This window comes from Neodiprion pinetum, chromosome 1, assembly GCF_021155775.2.
Source record: "Neodiprion pinetum isolate iyNeoPine1 chromosome 1, iyNeoPine1.2, whole genome shotgun sequence".
Taxonomy (NCBI): Eukaryota; Metazoa; Arthropoda; class Insecta; order Hymenoptera; family Diprionidae; genus Neodiprion; species Neodiprion pinetum.
In genome coordinates, this window is record NC_060232.1 from 39890380 (window position 1) to 39914597 (window position 24218).

The 24218-nt window shown below is 36.8% G+C and overlaps 2 protein-coding genes across 2 annotated transcripts in view; both read right to left on the reverse strand.

Moving 5' to 3' along the window:
* Galphao (G protein alpha o subunit) overlaps positions 1 to 8650 on the reverse strand; it is a 39379-nt gene extending 30729 nt beyond the window's left edge. The window contains exons 1-2 of the mRNA XM_046636780.2: positions 7683 to 8650; positions 3357 to 3651 (exon numbers count right to left, since the gene is read on the reverse strand). Of these exons, the coding sequence (XP_046492736.1) occupies positions 3357 to 3474 (118 nt within the window). The 5' untranslated portion in view covers positions 3475 to 3651; positions 7683 to 8650. The remainder of the gene's footprint in view (positions 1 to 3356; positions 3652 to 7682) is intronic.
* A 6952-nt stretch (positions 8651 to 15602) lies between these two features.
* On the reverse strand, positions 15603 to 23298 carry RanBPM (Ran-binding protein M). Its single transcript, XM_046636779.2, has 8 exons — positions 22963 to 23298; positions 19436 to 19791; positions 19161 to 19348; positions 18510 to 18622; positions 17913 to 18350; positions 17325 to 17648; positions 17010 to 17193; positions 15603 to 16440 (listed from the first exon to the last, which is right to left on the reverse strand). Exons 1-7 carry the CDS (start codon positions 23279 to 23281, stop codon positions 17060 to 17062), a joined length of 1872 nt encoding a protein of 623 aa, XP_046492735.1. The 5' UTR covers positions 23282 to 23298; the 3' UTR covers positions 15603 to 16440; positions 17010 to 17059.
* Between the last annotated feature and the right edge of the window lie 920 nt (positions 23299 to 24218).

The following is a 24218-nucleotide window of genomic DNA, read 5'->3' on the forward strand; positions in this document are numbered from 1 at the left end:
ATAATGACAAAAAATTTAACAGTCTCGAACGATTTCTCATTTTTTTGGTTTTCTTTAAATACATATTAGAAATATATCACGGGAGAAAAATTGTCAACCAGAAATTTCCTCCGTTTGAATTTTGTACTAATTATAGTTATTTGGCGTAAAAAATATCGCGGCTCACTTTTTTGAGCTGCTCAATCGTTTGTAGAATAACAGCTAAAATTATCCACGTCATTCAACTAGTGCATAAAAAGATGCTATCACAGTTATCCAAAAATAAGTGACATAGTTACATATTTATACATTTATACATTCAAATATACTTCGACATCGAATTCTATACACGTGTGTAATGAATTATACTTCTAGCCGTAGTCAGAGCCGAAGTTTATTGTGTGTCAGATCAGATTTTCAATTCAACTACGTAATAATACCGAAGCTTTCGACACTAACTGTATTCGTATGTGATTATTTTATATTGTGTGAAAATGGAACACTCCGGTATCGCGACATTAACAAAATTTTAAAATCTCCTCCAAACGAGTTGACAAAATGGAGCTATAAATATATTTATGTATATTAGAGTGATTTTTGTCAACTTTATTTTCTTACGTACGCTTCGAAAAGTTATTTTTTATCATCAAACAAAGCCTCGTAAAACCGGAACTCGGTAGCGAAATTCTAAAAGGTGTCTCATCCGGTTTGAATTTTCCAAACACGCTAACCGAAATATCTCGAAAACTTTACGAGTTGGGAAACTGTTTTCGGTTTCATTTTGTAGATAGTCAAATTTTCTATAAGAAAAAGGTGGAGACTACTATACACCTAAATGTTCATCTTCAATTCGATACGAACGTTTAAAGTTGAGTGAATTGAATAAATGAATGAAGACGCTTATTACCTAGTCAATTTTCATCTCACCCGTGTTCTAAGCTGATATAAATAATATCACGTAGTAGTCACATTTTTTAAAGAAAATTTTATTATCCGCAAAATAAAATCAAAATTCCAACTTCTCAACTTGTACAGTTTTCAAGATATTTCGGTTCGAGTGTTTGAAAAATTCAAACCGGATGAGACAGCTCATAGAATTTTGCCACCGAGTTCCGGTTTCACGACGCTTCGTTTGAGGCTAAAAACTAACTTTCCGAAGGGTAAGTAATGAGTAAGAAAAAAATTTGAAACAAAAAAAAAAACAAAAATACCACCCTAATGCGTATACATATATGTATATAGGATAGTTATACACGTACCAAGTGAATTTAACATTATAGTTTCAGACAGGCCTCCCGGGTGGATGGATAGATAGACGGTTAGATAGATAGATAGATAGATAAAGAGAGTAAGAGAGAGGAGGAGTGCCGAAAATAGAACGACGAAAAAATAGCACCACCCCACCCCCGTTCGTCAGTCCGTCCGTCGTAACGTAAACAGAAAGAAAGAGATTGCACGAGCCGATGTGAGGAGGAAGAAGAGACGCCGAAATCAGGGGGACACATTCCCTTAATCTTCTCGTATTCTCTTTCCACAATTTCTTTTTAAAACAATCATATTCTGCGACAGGAATCGTGCGAAATAAGACAATGTACTTACTGCCCGCGTCATTTTATTGCAGGGCAATAAATTGAGGATGTGAGAATTGTGCGATATAAAACAGCGAGCATCGCAAGCCCCGTGTAAAATAATACGTTGTTGGAAAATGTAGGCGATATCTATGGGTAAGGTGTTGAATTACGGCGGCGTTTTGAGGGGGTCAACGAGGCTGCATGGGTAATTATTAGAGCCGGAATTGTCGGTGGTAGCAGCAGAAGAATTGAGGGAATTAAAAGAATTAAAAGGCCCACGGCATCGAGGTTCGCGCAATTGTGACAATAATACAACTAACTAAAAACGCACGCTATGTAATTGATCAAGTTATGTTAGTTGTACCTCGCACACCTACATACATGTATATATACAAATATGAAACAAGATAATAACCACGCGCGAATGCCGTAAAAACGATCCGAATTTCTTTCTCCACATTTCCTATGTAACGGGTCAAGTTTGACATTCCTGAAATCTAAATCTCTTAATGTACTATGTATATACATGTATACATATACATGAATATATTACGTAATGTGTAATACGGCCGGAATTTTTTATTCTTTTTCTATCTCTTGATCTATCTCTTTCTTATCTCGGCTGCTTATTGTTGTTGTTATTATTATTGTTATTATTATTATTATTATTATTGCTTATCTTCACTTTCTTTTTTTCTTCTCTTTCCCTTTTTCTTCGAACTACAGGAAATCTCTCGACTTGACTTCCGGCAAAAATATTTTTCACAAAGACAATATTTGTACACCACCGCGTGTATATGTTTATATGTGTACGCACGTATACCCTTACAACTTATAGAACCCAGTCCACGCTTTATCGTAGCGTTTGTACAGTAAGCAAGAAATATAAACGTGTGAAGAAAATTTTTTCAAACATTTTAAAACGCTATCTGCAGAAGGAAAATGCCCTCTGCATGCTGGGCAACAGGTAAATCCTAAACTCATAAAAAAAACACCTGCCAGCAAACTGACTGCAGGCTGCTTTAGGTACAATAATTACTTGTAGTACAAAATTTGTATGATGAAATTGGGGAGAAGGATTTAGGTGTTTGTAGCGTGAGTGTCACGTGACCGATTTAAGAGTTTTTATGAGAATCTATCGATTGTTTTTTTTTTTTTTTTTTTTGTAAAACGTTGAATGGATTTGGAATTTCTTGTAAAATGATGGAGCCATTGTCTAAAAGTGTGCTCTGGTCAAATAGGACTGAATAAATATCGTGAAAATTTTTCATCAACTTATTTCATCGCGAGACGGACTTTGAGGTTATGTTTTTAAAATTATTCGATTACTAATTCGTACGACAATTTGTCGGTCCTTGGTGATCAGATCTTACTTCCTGACATCAAAACGATCGGATGACGAAAAATTTCAATCCGAATCGATGTTTCATGAAAGAATAAGACGGCTTCTGGTGGAAAGAAAATTGGTCGCGTGACACGACGCTGAAAACACATGAGGCTGAAGTTAGTAACTTTAGCGTAACGAAACATTGGGGAAAAAATCACTACATATTTTGCAAATTTGTAGTGACTTTGGAGTGGCCAAGTTTTGAAAATGTGAATTACCACTTTGCCTTATTACAATTCACTGCATTACAAAGATTCCTGAAATTATGAAATAACGGGTTTTAAAAAGCGTGAATCATTACAATAACGTTACTAACTTCAGCCTCGTGAAAAACACCTGAACATCACAATAAACATTATTCAAATAAAACACCGCGGCAGGTAGTGGAGTACCTATACGATTAATGTCAACTAACTCACCGAGAAGCAGGAGCTTGATGTCCTTGGCGGCCTGGATACCATCCTCCTTGAGATTCTTCTCGATCTGCTTGCTGCGGGCCAGAGCGGCCCGCTCTTCCGCTGACATGGCGCAGCCCATCTTGCCGCAGGTTGCCTTCACAAACGCCACCCCCGCCCCTTGTTATTCCACCCCCGGCGATCGGACACGACGCAACCCTCGCGCCCCCCCAAAACTCGTCGGCCCACCGAGCTACCTTCGGCGTCGACCACCTCGGGACGCCGCCACCCTTACGCCTATTTCCGGACGATCCTGAAACTGATACGTGCGATGCCGAAATTATTATACAATTAGGACCCGGATAAATGTTTATTCAAAATTACGAAATATGTACACTTGGGGACAATGAATTTGAGACTGTTCATTTTTTACACTAGACGGTTATGTTGGCAACACGGAGAAACCTACAGCGCAGATTCGACGGCCATGGGTTATGTTATGTTTATTGAGATTGAGTTTGTTTCGCGCTCGGCCGACTGTGGCGCTGTAGGTTTCTCCGTGTTGCCAACATAACTGTCTAGTGCAAAAAATTAGCCGTCTCAGATTCATTGTCCCCAAGTGTACATACCTACAAAATAGACTTACGAAAAAAATAATACATTACTTTATTTGCGTATTTTAATTTTCAACTCTATATTATACGTACATATATGTCAAAATAAAGTGTGTTATACTCGACAATATGTAGTTGTTATTTTTTACTCCATATTTTTTCCACAAGTCTATATTATTTATGTACATATTTTGTAATTTTGAATACACATTCATCCGGGCCATACACACACACACACATATATATAATTATACATTTTGTGTTAATCAAAAATCATCTCGATGCTTTTACAAATATGATAATTTTACTTGTTATTGTATACGGTTATAGCCGTAAAAGTTGAGCATTTATTGAATCGCCGTATACTGTAATATAGATTATACATATATATGTCCTTGAGAATAGAGAAATAGAAAAATTAAAAAGAATGGAAATATAATCAACGCGCAACAAACTTGGATAATCGATGCTTTGTTTCAACGATCGCTAAATCTAGTAGATCGATTTTCTTTATTCCACTTTTCTACTCATCACAATAAATATCGTTGTCACGTTTTATAAGAATCGAATAACATTTAACGATATCAATGCGATAGAAAAAGAAACACGTCATTATTTTGCAGTTTCAGAATTACAAAATATTAAGAGTTTCATACACTGCTGTATGACGATTTACGGAATTTACAGATAACCCGATATCTTAACTTGCGCAACATCGACGTTTTTTTTAGAACATGCATTGTCGTTACATCAACATTACGAACTTTAATCTCATTTTATTATATGATTTTTCCCATAATGTGCTGCCTGCACAAAAGAAAAAACGTAACATACTTCGTGCTTCTTTCGCGGTTATCATGCTTGTACATTAAATTGTTTTATATATTCTTTGCCGCCGGAAATTATAATTATGACGTCTTTCAGTTTAACAACCAGCATTTGTCTATATACACCTCTATATATATATATATATATATACACAACGGTATACAAACATGCAAAAAAACACGTTGCGGTTTCGGATCTCGATAAAAATCTTTTGTATGCAAGATAATTAATGTACATCATATGTTTCGGCCGATGCTTTGGCGTTATCACTTTTTCTCAACAATTTTTTTCTTCTTGGTGGCGAAATATAAAAAATATAAGTCGTATATATATAACATATTATAAATACCGGCACGCTAGTCCAGAACTTTGTTTATATTTATGTAAACACTTTTAAATCCTACAATCTGCACAAAAATAAAAACCGAGTTATAATGTGAAATACAAATTATGGCAATCCTTTTAACCTTCACGATAATTAGGTATTGCGTCATTTATATATATATATATATATACACACACATTAAAAAGTGTATAATACGCCTTATGATTAGTATGATAATACGGATACCTGTATAACCCGTAAATTATGCAACTTCCCGTGTAAATTATTATACACTACGACGAGTACAACGTACGTATGTGCAGTACTGCCAACTTTTCACGACAGTAATAGGTATGACTCTCTAATTAATTCATCTATTTACATTTGTTGTAGATAAGGTACGCATGAATAGTGAATTAGAATTAAAAAAACTTCCGCTACAGTCGAATTTAATTCTTCCTTATTTTCGACTCCCATCTTACTACGTATAACATATACATATGTACGTAGGTATAATCCTCACCGCACGTATTATACCGCATTATATACCTACATCGCTGCGGAAGAGATGCGTTAATTTAAATTTGACCCGAAATTTCCGGACTTCAGAGACCGTTATACACGTATCTTGCCCCGCTTCGTTAAATACTGTACATACATGCACGTAACATGTGTGCATTTGAAATTTATCTACCTCGTACGTTGCTTTCGTTTCTTTTGGTTTTTTTCTAACCGCTTAACAATTATTCAAGACTCGTTACGCGAACGTCAGCGATTCTCTTGTAAGAACGCGAGATACGATTCTCGCAGTTGATAACACACATGCCATTAAATTCACGAGGATGAACCCTAGCATCCAGAATCCACAGCGAAACGTTCTAATGTTCATTCGAATAAGGTAGCGAAGACCGATAGTCAAAATTTCGTGAAAAAACCTTGAACCTCCGATACTTTTATAGAATTAAGAGGATGAAACTAAAATGCATTTTTCCATTTCCAAAAAGTTTAACTCTGGCTGCTAGCTTCAGCTTCTTCTTGAATAAATCGTGAATGAAACAATCCATTTCGAACGGAATCTAATCGATAATAACGAGATTCTAATCGAAATCAAACTCGAGTTAAATTTTCTTTCGTGCTCCCTAACGTGCCTTATTATTGTAATTAATATACCTACGTAAAAAGAAAGGCGTGACGAAAGTAGCAGGAAAAAAAAGTCGTCGAAAGAACACGCAACGTCGGGCATGCAGCAGCTTGAACGAGGAACAATTCGTTTTTCACGAAGTTAAAAAATCGACCGCCGAGGTTTTCCTTCATTACACATTTGAATCTCGGAGGCGGCGTACAACAACGGTACGAAACGTATATACATACTTGTGTCGGACATGTACGCACGGGGGTGGGTATTTATTTTAAGAAATATGAGCGTGTATGTAGCAGCGAACTCGAAAGCTGCCGCAGAGGCGGACCCGATCTCCGGATTCTCCGGCAGGCACTTATTCATCATGCTTCATTGGTGGGGGTCGCCGGCTGCCGATGGATACAGCAGTGAAAAGCAGCGGCAACTCTGCGAAGAGCGAACCAGCAAACTAGCGATTCTCCGTTTCGTTCCCGGTCCTGAACGACGAGAGCGGGGCACCGCGGTAAAAATCCCGTTTTAATCTACACCGTATCTATCTACTATCTACCGCAAATAATTACGCACCGACTACGCGGCGCCGCGTCGACGTCCTTTCATTGTCGGTTTTCCTCTACTTGTTCGCGCGAATCCGCAGATCGAATACAAAATTGTTAACGAGGATGTAACCGCGTTGCGCGACATCTACATCTTCACAATAAACTGCATGCTCTGTTCTTATGCATCGTATTACAGATCTATGCAACCTATGCTCTTCGAATAGTTATTTTCAAATTTGAATTTCGAACGTTCGACCGCGGCTTGCTTCGAGCCAAACGTCAACAGCAGACGATCGTTCTCGCGCTTCGTTCGCTCAACGACGATTACGATTCGCTACGCTTTTCGAATACTTGTTTCCAAATTTGAATTTCGAACGTTCGACCGCGGCTAGCTTCGAGCGGAACAGCAACAGCAGACGATCCTCCTCGCGCTTCATTCGCTCAACGACAATACTGGTTCGCCGAAATATCGCCCCGAAATTCACACTGGGTCTGCTCGGAGCACGTGAAGGCGTGCACATCGAAGGTACCTGCGAGCTATTGACTCCGAGTCCCGAGCGGGCGCGAACGGGAAACGAGACGCGGGGACGGAAAGACGGTGATAAGCCGACATCGCGAGGGATCGAGCAGCGGCGGTGGCACTGCACGCACCCTCCTACGCACGCCACCAGCGAAGCGGCGGCCGCAAAGCAATTGACTCGCCTCTCTCCCCCGTCCGAGGAGCGGAACGCCGCCCGCGTTTGATTGGAGTGCCATATTCGAGCCTAGGGAGTCGGCGGCGGTTGTTTCCCTTATTTTTTCATTTTCATTTTCTCTCTCTCTCTCTCTCTCTCTCTCTCTCTCTCTCTCTCTCGCTCTCTCCCTCTGTCTCTTTCCCTCTCTCTCTCTACCCTTTTCGTCATCACTTACTTTCGAAGCCACCCCGCGAACTCGGAGACCGATGAAACGGCTTCCTCCTCGCACGTCTCCTGCTTCCTATGTCCAAGGGTGGTTAAACCGCGCCGTTGCAGCACCGCGGAACTCGTACATTCATACACCCTGGACTTTCGACTCCGTCGGATCGCCTGGCTGCCTCTGCCTTTAATCGTATCACACTGCCTTTGCGGGTCGTTAACTCCCTGCTTTATTCTCGAATGATGGATTTTGAATTTCGATTATTATCCCCGTAACGATGCGTTCTCGCTTGTATTGTACCGTTTTTTTTTTTTTTTTTTGCCGATAATTATATCACCGTGATATCGCGACGAGAGAATTATTGGGGATTTTTTTTCGCGCACTCCCGGTCACTTGTATTTTCCGATACTATGTATTTGATCGATAATTTGAGAATCGTAAGCCCCGGCACAGCCCCGTCTCTCAGGAGGTGGGTTGGTACTTTTTACACAATCCAAACGGGGGGTATACGCTCTGCCGTTTCTCCTTACGCGTTTTTTGAAAAAAAAATTTTTATTTTTTTTATATGTATATATATACTTTGAATCGTTCACCGGCGACGCGCGGTCACTTCTATTTTTCTTCCAAAACTACGAGTTGATATCACTTCTCCCTCTGGCTCTCTATTCTCTCTGGATCTACTCCGCCACCTCTTCGCCGTTTGATTGATGCATAAACACTCCCGAATACTCTTCCGTTTATATATCGTCCCGCGCGATTCGTCCACCTTTCTTAGGTGCCTTCTTCGCTTTCTAACAGCGAAATCGAGCTACGTCCGGGCTGTGCCTTCGTCGTGACTCTAGCTCTCCTCCCCCTGCGGGAACGCGATACAAATTTTTCTAAAACCGATCGAAAAACGTCTTTTGACAGCGGCAGGCTGGACGCGTACTGGCAGCTACCTCGACGCCAGCGACCTCTCGCCCCGCCCGAACCTTCGCTCGCTGCTGGGGACGAGCCGGCCGCCCGATCAATCCCACGCACCAGCCCACGGGCCCCGCGTCTAGGCAGAGGACCGAGATCCTGTTTGCTGGAGATTCAAACTACAGCCTGGCGACATCTGGCGTCGCTTGCCCGAACGAACGGTCGCCACTTCGCTCGGCCGGTAACGACGAGAGTTACGGTACTGAAATACTGCCGGAAAGATAGGACGCGAAGATTTGAAACGGGGCGGGGGGAAGGCTGACTGCTGGAATTTTTAAGACTTTTGATTGCTTGCTTTCAAATTATATCCGTCTTGGCAGACGAGTAAAGTATTAGTTGGTATGCTTCTTCGAAGGAAAACAAAATTTGCGTTATTTTTAAATAACGCAATAAAAAATATCGTTGTTCAACGAAACGTGTCACGAATTGTCTTCTTTTGCAACTTGATTATGGAGGCTGTATGCATACATCTCAAATCCTAAATTGCTGTGAGGGATATACGTGGTAGAACGAAACGATTCACGTTTGGCAAAATGCCAATATTCATTCACAAAGTTGAAACTCATTGTCGAGAATTATTCAAATATTCAGTTTTAACGGTGAATATATAGACATATATATATATACGTATGTACACCACAGTATCCGGTGATAGTTTGTTTTTGTGTGTATACTATCGCTTCTTGGCATGACATCGTGATGTATTTCTTATTTTATTCTATCATTAATTACTTAAATTTCTTATTTCTTTCGCGGTTGAATACGAGAACTTTTTACTGCGTTCAATGAACGTGTAATAATGCAACGACGATCCCGAATCTTAGTTATTTACAAAAGAAAAACCTGCGACTTATCTCGTTGTAAACTGATCAAATTTACAGTTCAATAAAACCTGAATTTAATTATTCATTCATTTATTTCCGTTTACACACGGGTAAAAATTATGCCACGATATAATAATGTATCAACCTATTAAAATTCTACATGTATGCCGTGCATGTGATATTCTGCCTGACAGACCTTGATCAACACTTGCTATTTTGCACGAACGTACTTAATCTCCTCCACCTCCGCCTCCTCCTTCTCCTCTTCCTCCACTTCCTTCTTCTCGCCGAACTTTTGTAACGTACAACGTGTGTGTGTGTGTGTGTGAGTATAAATAGCAAGATCTTTTATACAATTGCCTAATAAATAATAGTTGGCGTATCAAAGTAACGACCGCTTGCAGTATAAAGATCGTATATGTGTAAAGTTTGGATTCAAAATGAAAAGAATATTGGAAGCTGCACGGTTTGATCAAGGCTGTATAATTCGAATTGTAGATGGTAAATAAGAGAGAGAAATAGAAAAATACGAAATACAAAATTATCAAGCCTAAAGTAACGCCAGTGAATATGTGAAATTACGGATGCGGAGATAATTGAAACAGAGTTTCATAGTTTTTACATAATAATTTGATTATCGCAGACTCATGTACTGTATACGTATAATATATTTATGAATTTTTGTATGCATAGGCGAATCAGTATATGTATATATTATTGCAATATATGCGCTTTTTTCCACTGTACTTTATTGAAAATAATATATATATATTTATTATTAATATTTATATATATATATTATTTATTATGTATCTATGTATATATTTTGGTTATTATCAAACAACACATGACATTCCTGATATCATATTTACATCGAGTGTCTATTACAATTACTCAGTTTAATGTATTATCATATCGTACAATAGATATTATTACATAGTTATAGGTCATTTAAAAATTTGTGAAATATGTTAAAAGTGCCCAACTCTACATGTCGTATAAGGTGTGTGTATATATATATATATATTTATATATATTATATATAGTATATGTATTAAAGGGAAGGCTCAGTGTTACGTTCGAATGTCAAACTGTATCCAATCAATGATGATCGATATACGATAATTAATTATGTATTTCGGAACTGCATCAATTTGTTTTCTTTTTCTTTTATAATATACAATCTGCTCGACCGCAACAATCAAACCGTCCCGTGCTACTGTTGCTGCTGCTGCTGCGGCTTCGCTGTTTTATTATACAGACACTCAGAATGTTATTCAATTGCACCTAGGCATCGTAATCAAATCGGTGCGTGAAATTGCGTCATTTGTACCAACAGTTTCCAGTGAATTTCTTATATTTTTATAACCAAGAAACAACTTATGGAATGATTTTTATGTAGAATTTTTTTTTCATATGAAGTGGGTAAGAGATTGTTATATTTTTCCCCTTAGTTATTCATATATACCTGATGAAAATTTTTTATTTTAAGGGGCAATCGGGGCGCGTTTGCAGCGTTTGAATGAAAATTTCGCAAGCTAAGTTCTCTGTTTTTAGACTCTTCGGCGAAGTTGCAGAAAATACATCTTGCCATCATTTTGTTTCATACGGAATAGCTCTCGACTAATTTCTAGTACTGAGAACAATTGGATCGTCAAAATAAATTCCCAAGCGTATCCCCAGCGGCCATATTGATTTTGAGAGATATCTTATTCACAAAATTTTGCAACTGTTTTACGCTATGTGACCTTTTGCGTTAAGACAAATACGCAATTCTCTCCTTAGAAACGTTCGAAAAATTTGGATAAGACGCGATTGTACGCACAGATAACCGATACTGTGTGTGTGTGTGTATATATATATAATAAGGTTTTTGCGTGATATTGTGTGATAACATTGATATATATATGCACATATATGTATAAGTTATATTTTAAACAGCTAAACTAGGACAAGCTTTAATTATAAAAAATTATTATTTCTTAAAATCGACGGGTGAGCCATTTATCTGCACAACACTTTAGCATTTGTCTCTTATTTAAACTTAATTTCATAATTTTTAAATATATATCTATGTATATATTTATATTATACTTACCGAAAAACCTTATGTTTAATACTTACTAATTTTTACCTACTGTCTTTACTTCTTAAAGCCGTTAAATAAATATAACGATAATTTATAGAGACATTCGACTATCGCACTGTACAGCTGTTATCTTGACCTGTAACGTTGTACCGGATTTATTTATTTATTTTTTTTTTTTACCAATGCATAACATCAACGTTAATGACTTTTGTCAATTATACACAATATATTGTAAGACGTAAAGACAGTTACGAGCTTGAATTATTTCTTTCATCTTATATCAGACTTCACACTATATAATCATCGCGCGCTTTAAACAAGAAAAATATAACTTGGCTACTATTCAACTTTCCTAATCACAATCTACCGTATGTTGCTATAATTAATTAAATATAGGTATATCACCGCTGGAACACGAGGATGCGATATCGATGTGATCTAGACTGTAGGATGTCTCGTCAATCTTATCTTCGTCTGATCGTCGTGATGCTTGTATAAAAGAGGACTAAGATCTACGTATGATTATTTTTATTTAATTCATTTCATTAACTTATACGCTGTCATTGTTGTTCTCCTTCTTTTTTTTTTTCAATATTTATACATAATATATATAATATATAACTATTACACTTACGTACTATCTACAACTCTTTATATAATCGCATTCCCCTTTTCTACCGTTTCCAAAATTACTCATCTTATTTACGAGTGAGTTCAATTGTTAAGATACGACTTACGAAAGAGCGATTACAGAGGCAGCAAATAGAAGTTTCATTCAAATATATTATGTACCTATACTTTATCCGTCGGGCAATCTCCGTATCAATTAAAACGCGTTCTTGTAACTCTCAACATGAGTTTAGATTTGGCGGAAAGTTTTATCATACGTTCTGAACTGCGCAGCGTGACCTTATCTGTGAATTATTTCAAATTTCTTTTAGCTTCCGTTTAAAAGACAACGAGTTTTGAGTCTTTACGGTAGTGAAGTCAGCTGTTGAGTTATATTTTTATTCTTAATTTTTCACATGAAATTCTGCGTAATAAAAACGCAAACGATAACAAGATTGAAATACCTTGCAAGAGATAATTCCAGTTTTGATTTGAAAAGTTGTTGCCTCTTCAAATTGCAAAAGATTTTAATATCGTTGATAAAATTGATTGCTAACGGACATTTTTTTATTCGCTGTGAGACTTAAAAAAACGTTCCGAGAAAAAGTCACAACTTGTAAACTCAAAGGCGGAACCATCTCTCGCGATAGGTCTGAAAATCTGTCTTTAATTGGTAGCGATCTTGTTTATTTTTTTTTCATTGACGTAGAATATGACGTAAATTTTAAGAGTTCAAAAGAATGTAATCATTTATCCCCCTTCGTTCGGTAAAGTTCACACTATCTTTCTAACGAAGTCTGGAAGAATTTTAAACAATTCGCAGACTTTGTGATAATTGTACGCAAATTTACATCGTATGAAAAATCTTCAGGATTCTTTAAAGTTGAGGTGTACTACACCATATATGTATACCGGCATTGAAAAACATTTTCTCATCTTGTTTTCACACAATATTTTCGACCACTTTTAATTGACATTTGATACATTGAATCATACGCTGGATCACATCATAAGGACCGACTCTTCATGAATTTCGGAAAATTCTCCAAAGAACGGGCAATCTTCTAATGCGCAATAAATTTTTACCGTTGTTTTCACATTTCGTACTACGTATTATGTAAACTTATGTTGTTCACAAAGTGCAACCCTCGATGAAAACCGTCAGATTCTGAATCCGTATTTATTGTTTTATATCTATAATAGGATCGATTCCTCGTTTTATTTCTCTGTTTTTATTTTCTTTTAAACATACAGCTGCTACTGCGTATTCGGAAGTTGCGCTCACCGCAAATTGTAGAAGGTAACAGGAAATCAACGATAAGATACCAAACATTACGGATTGTTAATCGAGGAGTTTGGACATTCCTAACGTTTGGAAAGATATCTTACCACCTTATTTTTTTTTTTCTTTCACAACCGCGGTGAACGCACAAAGAAACTCGAGATACACAATCTTTCGAACAATACAAAACAATGAAACGAAATCAGAACCAGACGATATTTCGCATTGCGTTATACACATAGGTATATGTATACAGAGTACTGGAAACATTACCGCGATTGTGTGTAACAAGTTTTCACTCCTCGCATAATCTCTACAGCGATGTAAGTAACGTTTCAAACAGTACTGATTACTATGCTTTGTGAAAGTTAAAACTTATGCACAACAGAAGTTCGAGATCCTTGTAGAATCTTCTTCGTTCTCCAAACAACAGTTTCATTTATTTTTGATTTAGAATCACTACGAATTTTCTCACGATTCGGGTTTGTAATATTATAAAAACCGAAGCATAAAGAACGCGTTTGAAGAACAAAACAGTTGATAATATATAATTGCCATAAAAAAAAAAAAAATTTTCATACGATTTAAAAAAGAAAATCAGAAATTCAAACAGAAAATTTCTGTTGCCGTAATTTCTCTAAAACTTTTTACAATATCGAATATGTCACGACATTTGTCGCAGATTAGATTATTTATTTTTACGAAACAAAGCAGTGCGTATCTTGCAATTTTAGCATGAAATTGCCGCCGACCACGTACATGTAAAATTTAAAACGATATCATTTTTCAAAATTTTACTATGCTCGGTTGATTGTTCAAAAAACTTGTATTTAATGATTTTTTATTCGAAATGCGTGAAAGTAAACGGGTGATATGTGTTGCACTTATAAATATAAAGATAAGTAAATTTTAGGGACGGAAAAGACCCGCAGGAATAAAGATAAACGAAGGGATTAATGAAAATAAATTGAATCAATAAAATATATTAAACAAATATTGTATATATTTCTGTAATGCCTAATAATAAAAACATAGAAATTAAAATCATCAGGTTAAATGGGCATTGTTACAATTATAATTTATTAATTATTAAACTCGTTAATGAAATTATTCTGGACGAGTCGTTCTTGAGAGCAAAATACATAAACATTATATGGGGCACACAAAATTCATTTAAAAAAAAAAAAAAAAAAAAAAAAATAAAAGAAAATAATAAAATAATAATAATACGTCAAGAAACAACAAACGATTGCAGACGAGAATCACATACGACGTACTTCAAATGATCGATTGCTCGTGATAATAATAATAATGACAATAATAATAATAATAATAATCCTCTATATTCAATAATTCGCATATGATAAACCGATATAAATTTTTTTTTTTTCTGACGCACTTAGCACAGTTTCACGTAAAATTATGAATCACAATATATTTGAAATTTGTTTACAATTCTTTTGCGTGATTTTATCTATTTCTGTCCATTCTTCTCAAATGTCGTTAATTGTATTTATTTTTCGTATCCATATCATATTATTCGCTTCATAGCTCATCTATCTATACAGTACATAAAACGTAACCACTAAAAATCATTCGATTCGAGTAAATCTATTCAATTTTTTCTTTTTTGTATACATATAGGTATAGTAAATTATTGTATTTTAACGCACGCTTTTACTCCCCTATCTGCATGCGGTATTCACATTATTCTTCATCGTCTCTTCTTCTTCGTCTGCTCTTTTTTTTTTCTTTAAATCACTTTCTTTTAATAATATACAATATAATAATATACTATGTCGCATATAAAAAAACAATTACTTAGTATAGAGTAACGGGTTCGATTCATAGTTAAGTAATCAATTTTTCTTGCTTTCACTTCGTTTCTCTTTTTTGCTTCTCTTTTATGGTGTCATCGTACTCGTATATTAGTTATATAAACATAAGACCTTGTTTTCTTTTACTTGTTGTTCAATTGAAGTTTTTGTTTTCTCTCTCTCTCTCTCTCTCTCTCTCTCTCTCTCTCTCTCTCTCTCTCTCTCTCTCTCTCTCTCTCTCTCTCTCTCTCTCTCCTCTCTCTCTCTCTCTCTCTCTCTCTCTCTCTCTCTCTCTCTCTCTCCTCCTCTCTCTCTCTCCTCTCTCTCTCTCTCTCTCTTCTCTCTCTCTCTCTCTCTCTCTCTCTCTCTTTCTCTCTCTCTCTCTCTCTCTCTCTCTCTCTAAATGTATTGTTTTCGTACTTTTTTTTAAAAAACCATTATTTATAGTTCCTCGCCCCCAGAATTTCTAGTCGTTTCAATTTCAAATTCATTATTCCTTCATTCGTTTCAGTGAAATTATAAACGTAACGTACGTATATAAAGTATAAAACTATTCAGTGAGAAATTATTTTCTTTTTAATAAGGAATTATAAATCATAAACGATCAATGCCACATTTCGAAAATGTATAACGCACCGTTGTATCGGGACAATCGATGAATATTACGGAAAAAAAGAAACAAGTAACGACATATAAGGGAACAAAAAAAAAAAAAAAAAAGCACTACGTGAGAAGATAATATAAGTTTATTATTTTTTGCTCATTCTCGGCCTGCTTGAGAATTTCGCTAATCAGTTGCGATTGACAAAACGGAAGGAAAAAAAGATACATTTCGAACGAGATGAATCCGGGAACGAGGTGAAGAAAACAAAAAAAAAATTAAATTGGTCTATGACGACAGTCACCGTAGATGCGTTTTTTAGTTGGTTTTTCGTTTGTTTTTAATCTTTATATCTCTAAGAAAGCAATTTATCGTTTGGAGCTAAAAAACCGTATCGTTATGTTTTGGTTGGCAGGTCTGAATGTATGTATACATATATATATATAATATTTTATTGATGTTTGTAGTGTGAGATCGAGCCCATAACAACAAGATCGACGATATATCGGATCGCTCTATCTGAAGAGGAACGCGATGTCGCGATGTTGCTGAGTTAGCAAAACAATCTGCTCCACGTTTCGCCTTCGTACCCTAAAAGACGATTCTTATCACTATTTCATTCAAAAAATCTAAACTTTATCTTGAAGATTAACTAGTTTATCTAGATTATTTTACTCTTAAGATTTGTAAGTTCATATTATTGACCGCATGCTCATTAACTAAATGTATACGAAATGTTTAAAACTACTCTTCAAAATAAACTGATTATCAAGATACAAGTGAGATTCCGAAACTCTGGTATTTCAGTATCGAATTTGTTCGAAATTTATCAGTTAAGGGGATATCCAGGAGAAAAAAAAATCAAACGCAAAACGAACCGATCCTCCTCTTTTCACTTATTGATAACAGTTTTCGGTTCAACATAATGTAACATCAGTTCGAATCGGGCTAAATTTTTGCCTGAAAATCCCCGTATAATATCACATTGGGCGAACAGTAATATTGTTTATCTTCAATTATTACTATCAACCCTTTAAATTTTTTAAAACCAGGCGTTATCTTCCATTCTAGCGTCGACTTGATCATCGATAGAGGAGAATAATGAAGGAAAAAAACAAAATAAAAAAATTAATAAACATAAGAGGGAGGCATCCACTCACCACACTCGAGCGGGCAAAAGAGGCGGCCGGTGGAGCAGGGGTCGGGACCGTCAATATTGAACAATATTATCCACGACAGCAAAACCACAGGCACCAAGACCCGCGCTTGACATTAAGCGAACTAACTCTCTGGCATGTGACACAGCAACCTCAAGTGGGGGTCGTCGTGGTAGATTACTGGACTCTGTAACGAAAGAAGGGGATGAAAAAAACAATCGGCATAGTTATTTTATCTTTGCAATAAGACGCAGTCAATCAGTCTTCTTCTTACTATTCTTCTGATTTTTAATTTCCTTTGAAGAATTAATTACTTACCAAGTATCGCGGAGTTCAGCCTATCACAGACAGTTTCTCTCTGTTGGGAATTCAATTGCCACCCTACCGGTGAACTCCACGGGTTCGAATATGCCAACAAGCTAAATGCATCTTGGAGCATTTTTTTATTCGCATCATTTTTACCGTGCTGTTGCCTTAGGTGTATAGACTGGGAGTACAGCTGCCTTCCGAATTCCAACATCTTTTCGACCGCCTGTTTGTTACCTCCGCACAGTAATTTCTTGTTACTCTTACTGCTCGGATTATCAACGTTGTTACTACTACTGCCATTTTGTTGCTGATTTTGATTTGAATTGTCTACCTCTGTCACAACAGACATAGAACAGCAACTAATTATACAATGCGTATATTGTGAACTGATAAAAATAATTGCCAGAATTTTCATTTGGCGAAAGAAAGCAAAGTCGAGAGATAAATTGAGAAACATTTTAGTAAAGTATGAGCAGTGACGCAAATAAGCGGATAAAGATACATAAATAGTCGAGGAATCATTGACGAAACAATGATTGGAAGGCGTATAATTAGAATCGTGACTTAGAAAAAAAAAATTACATTCGTTCATCTTACCCATATCTTCAAAGCCCCCGTTTTCACACTTGTGTCCGTTAGTGTTTAGGTCGCCATTTTGATATCCGTTGCCAGTTTTGACACCATTGATGCCATTTGGACTATTTTCTTCCATGTCGACATCATCCTCGATTTGCCCGTTGATGATTTGTTGATCGCCAGCACCATTCAGAGTATTATTTAAGTTCATTTCTTCTACACTACCGTTTGTCGATGTTTTTGTATTATACGCTTTGGTCGATTGTATAACGCTAGTTTGGTTTTCGCTGCTGCTAGTCTGGCACACCTCTGAATCACTACCATTTACCATTTCGACAAATTGACGACACTTTAGGGCGAACATAAGATTTGGATCTCGATCTAATAGACCAGGGTATAACCTGGTTGTTAGCTCTATAGCTTCACCCATTCGTCCCGCTAAAACCAACTTTAGAATTCCTGTAAACACAATCCAAATACGCAGAGCATATATTAATCTCTTTCAAACATTTTGCTGCACTAAATACAAAACAAAACAAATATGCCTAATTTGTCATAACAATTCTTATGGGAAACGATATATAAGAAAAGTACTTTGCTTGTTTCAAAAAAACCTACTTTGTCTATTCTTAATAGAATTTATCTCTTCCTCAAAGACCTGTCCAGTGCTATTGGCAAAGGCTTCGGCAGTCGCGCAATATCCGTGATGGACAAGATACGTCGATACCATTCTGAAAAAATATATACAATAATTAATATTCCCCATTGATATTCGTTAGTTCTTGCTCGAAACCAATATGTTGGACAAAATAAAAAATGAGACTACATTTCAACAATTTCTTTCACCTGCCTTTGTCTCAACATCAAGAGAATGCTCGTGAAGTTTTGGTTATTTTGAAACAGTTTTTTGCTGATTAGATAATAATAGAGCAAACCGAGATTGAGTTAATAGCGAATGACGAACTTTCTCGCTTGTTTCTGCAACTGAATTGCGGTTAGTGACAGCAAAGGAAAAAGAAACTCTGCGTCAGATTATGAAAATAAATTAAAAAGATAAAACTAGATGGAAAAGAGAACCAAATCGATTTGCGCAATTTTTTCAAAAGCTGGCTAAGAATTTCTACTCCCTCTTTAACAAAGATTCTAAACAAATTCACCGATTCCGAGGAGTAATGTACAATGCCACTGCGATATTTGGTGAGAATTCAGCTGCTTAAACTACTTAACTCTCAGTGAGTTTATTTATAGACTTGATACTGCTGTACATACTTATGTAGGACAGACTGCCATTGTCCTTGGCCATGATCAGGCGTTGGATAATCTATTATTTGCAATCGCGTTCTGACACGCAGCTCATTGATCATGTCACCGATATCGAATACGAAAGGAGCCTGACCAAAATTTGCATCGACAATCTCTCCCGGTGTTTGGAGTCCGACGGTTGGATACAAGTTTGGCTGAAAATCATGAGGAGAACTCGTATAAGAGCGACCCAAGAATCGATTGTTCAATGACGATAGCTAGCAGTGTTTAATGTTACTCACAGGAAGGTCAGTGAACGCTATTCCAAGATGATGTCCATTTTTTGTATAAAAAGCGGTGTTGTCCACCAAATTTACTCCGCATCCAATAACGTCTCCTGTTGTAAATGTCGGACCATACGGCTGACCCGTTCCGGATGAACAAAAACTGTGCCCGTCATCGCCGTGGTAACCGTAAGAATTTTTATCCCATCCAGGAAGTCTATTTACATTTACGCCGTGAGCGGACAGACCAATTCCCATGTAACCGTCTCGACCTTTGCTCACTATTTTCACTTCAAAATAATATAAGCCACATGCTGCCGGTATTGAATGCATAGTGCGGACGCTTGCTGCATCTTTATGTGTTTTTCCATAACCTGAGGAAGAACAATTGTTTTCAGCATTGAAGAGTTGGATCTATATTCAGGGGTTTTCTATTACTGTGCTCAAGCGCAACAACATCCAATTTAATATACCGCGATGATTTAACTTGGTCGATGTTTGATGTCAAATGCCGTTGACCACTAAGCCAAAACGAGTTACAAAAAGCGTTTTCTTCAAGTAATTATTACTCGTTGAAATACATACAAATGAAAGTAAGGGCTGCTTCCCAGGATCATATTCTGACAAAATCCATAGAACCAGACATTCAAATATAGTTTTAATTTATACACATTATTTGTTTTCATGTTTGCTCCAGTTTGTATCGAGCAACGAGAGCTGATTCGGCCGCCAGCACAGTGTGAACTGATCTGCAGTTACTGCTTTTACATTTAGCACGATAGGATATATAATGAAAACTCTAGTGAAAAGGAAGGATGAAAACTGATCAACGGTACGTGGGATACAAAGCCTGTACTTTGGAAAATAAATTCCTGCGTATGTACCAGTAAAATCCAAATGTGTCTGTGATGAATTTTACTTCTCGTGATAAGAAACGATACAGATCAACAGTAAAGAGAATATTACGTACATGCACAACTGAGTATTCCAAGGTTTAATTTTCAACTGTCTTTAGCATTATGACGATCTGAATCTATGCCATTGGCAAAAACTTGAGTTTTAATTAGATTCAATTTCAGTTTAATAGGCGACGTGAAGAGGAGATCAAAAGAAGAGGATCGGAGTGAAAGACAATGCATGAAATTTACAGGTTTTTCAGATTTGCAGCTTTTAGTGCCAGACCAAGTAAACGTCGCAGTCACGAAAAGCGATACACCTGCTTGCCACTCAGCATACGCCGCAACGCTCTAATATTCATGCGATACCGGTTTAAGTCTTATCTTTGTATGACCTTCGATGAAGAAATAACTTCCTGCTGATACTTTGTCACATTCTTGAGCTGTTGCTTGGTTACAGATAATTCTAATTTTGACGATTTTCAGAAGAATATGTTATAAAACGACTCTGTTATGAGCTCTTTTAGTGCAGTAGACTTGTATTGATTTACCGATAATCAAATATTACTGTTCCAAAATGATATTGATGGTGCAAAATTAATCAACTTACTGTATAAAAGAGTACGAAATTTAGCAGTTACTTGCAGTGACACGTTAACAATAATAAGCTTTGCACACGTGGTTGCAAATTACATAGCTGTAAGGCTGACACATGTACGTGCGGACATTTGACAATTAGGTCAGTAGGTCAGGCGTAAACTTTATCAATGCAACTGCAGAGGCTCGTGAACAATCTCTATGAAAGCTCACATAAAATATCTTGTAATATTTGAAATAATATACGCATAATTCAGCCATAAAGCTTTTTCAACGGTATTATTTCCCTACTCGAAATATTGTTGACCGTAAAGCAGCAGCCGTTTGATTGCATCAGATGTCTGACACGGTTCATTTATTTCTCTCTCAAGCAACCACAACTTTACATTATCGTTACCAAAATCTTTTGAAAATATCAAACGTTTTTCAAACAAATGACCGATTGATTAAAATAAAAAAAAAGAAATATAATAAATGTAGGTTGACAGTCTAATGGGAAATTATTGTTTATACGCATATTGTTTTTCTTTCACGAAGCAAAGAATGAAGTATTTTTCGTTCTTCCTTAAATTCGTTTGTTTTCAAGTCCAATGTTTGCGATGTATGCGCACAAATGGCAATGAGTATTTGGCAATGAGTTCAAACATGTTTTCACGAAACATATTATACTTGATTGCCCAAGTATGCATATTCATTTATATGTACAAGTGGAATAGTCTGTGCAATTACTTTCACAAGACAAGGAATTTCAATTGTACACACTACGTTGTATAAATTGAAAATCTTGCGAATATACAAAAAAATTAATGAAATAATAAAGATAATAATTCTTGATCAGTGATGATGTTCTGAAAAAATACATTTTCGTTGTTTCTTCATGGGTACACATACGTTATGGACAATTACTCCGAAATTTCTTCACCAAAAATTCCCTAAACAACGAGTCATATTTCGATAATAATATCGCAGTTTAAAAACTATACGCATAATAATACAATCGTACATACATACAACTGTAAAATAAATAAACAAATTTTTTTGAAAAAGACAATGCATTTTGAAGGGTTCTAGTAGAAAGATGCATAGTTTAAATTCAGGGTGAGTTAAATATATGACACAATGGTGATTATATTTCAATGGAATTAATCTGAGAGAAAATTTTGTTATTGAATAATAAATTAACAATAATACGATAGTTTTTAAAACAAATAGTTGAATGAAGACTGATTTCGGATGTTGAGAGGTTGATTCGTCGGTAAATAACCGATCGGAAATTTTCGCGAAAGCAGGATAAAGGAGGGAATAAAAATCGCAAGCACAATGGCAGCCGATGAATCGTGCAGAAAAATTAAATTTCTAAAATAAAAGTAGATTGAAAACATTGCGCAGGGCTGCAACAACAACAAGGCAAACAGAAGTAGTAATGCGCGATAGATTTGATGTTAAGTAACGTGAATGTAAGCAGGCTACGCTACGCAAGAACAGAGACAGGGAACAGCTGTCATTGACATTGTGCGTCTACGCACAATTTTTCGTCCACGTTTTCCCGAGGCGAATAAAATTGATATTTGTGGCGATTGGTGAGCCGTAGTCGCGAGGAGGGAAGGGTGAAGGGGGGGGGGGGGGGGGGGGGGGGGGAGGCGGGGTGGTACGAGGGGGGAGAGAACCTCGCTCGCTACGAAATAAGAGAATTGTTCAATGACAGAGTTATTTACTGGTAAAATTGAAGTGCCCAGGTGAAAAGTGGGAGAATTATACGGATCGACAAAGGCGAGTTGGGGGTGAAGGAATAACGAGGGACGACGACAGCGCAAGATAGGTGCGATCAGCTGATTCCTTTGTTTAGGTCACTGACACTCACGAAAAAGCACCCTGCCATTTTAAATCGATATTGCCGAGGGATACGTCGGATTGGGAAATAAATAAATGGCAATTTGGTGGTAATTTTTAGTGATTTTTGGCCAGGTGACACTTGTGGTGTCAAAAATAAATCGCTTGTGAAATATCCTTGAAATACGCATCGCAGTTTGAGACAGAGGATGGCTAACTCACCTTTGTAATGGACACGGAGGTTGTTTTGCGACAGGCCTATGTAGTTGAACTTATCCTTTGGACTCCAGGATCGCGGCAGCGGCGTTTCTTCTTCGTTCACCATCGGGTAGAGCATCTTTAAACGATCGGTTGGCTGACTTTGCCCTGAATTTGTACCTGAAGGCTCCATAGCGCTCCGCTCTTCACTGGTTGCTGCCATCTTTGTCATTCTCAACCCCACCACTAGCTCTCCCTGCTGTTCAGCGAGACAGGCTGGCCAAGAGTCACTGCTGCCACACGCGCGGGTCGACAAGTTACTAGACTTTTGAATTTCGAACATCTCGAATCACCGCGGAGACGGACAAGAATCGTTTCGATATATTTGCCACGCGAAAAATTCACTTTTCACACGTTCTATTGATACTCAATTTTGTACTGAAATACAAAAGAAAGGTGTTTTTAGAACTGTCGATGTGCATTCTTGTAAGTACAACGTACATACATAAAAATTAGCGAAGAGCGTTACTTGTAACTACAGACCGACCGAAGTTTCGATGTCAGTAATTGGACGAAACTTCGGCTCAGCCGAAACTACCGGTCGTGTCGTGTCCGGCACTGGCGAGTATGTTCGAAATTAATTAATTTTGTACTTACGTTGCGTTCCAATAATAAAGGGATTTCCTAATAAATTGAAGTATTTTCTTTAACCTAATCGAATATTCTATTAGAAAGCTACGAAAAACACTAGATTTCAGGGTATAATGAACCGTAATGAACATTAAAGAAAATTTTTATTATAACTCATAACTATGAGTGAAAGGTTATAAGATCCTAGTACCATTTTTCTATGTAAGTTTCTAGGATTAATTATTGTAACAAAAAATAGATTTAATATTTCTGCCATAATACAAAGACGTCAGTTTTTAAATTACGATTGAAAGAAGAAAAATCGAGCAACAAAAACTATGTGTCATTCGAAATCAGCCACAATCATGCTATCCAAATAGAATTAATCAAATGTAAGGAACTGGAAGAGGGTCACTTTTTTTTACCATGCTCGAAGTCACGTCCCCGGTTTTTAATATGATAATTTCACCATCTATAACGATATATTTGTATAAGTGGGATGTAGCCGATAAGACAATTTTCAGCTGTTTGCAATGAAAGTGCACAGCGTTAATAAGTTGCGATAGGCTAGGCTAGGATAGGCTGGGATAGGATAGGATAGGAAAAGAAGGGGATATCTTAACGCACCATACAAAAATCGCTTATACTTG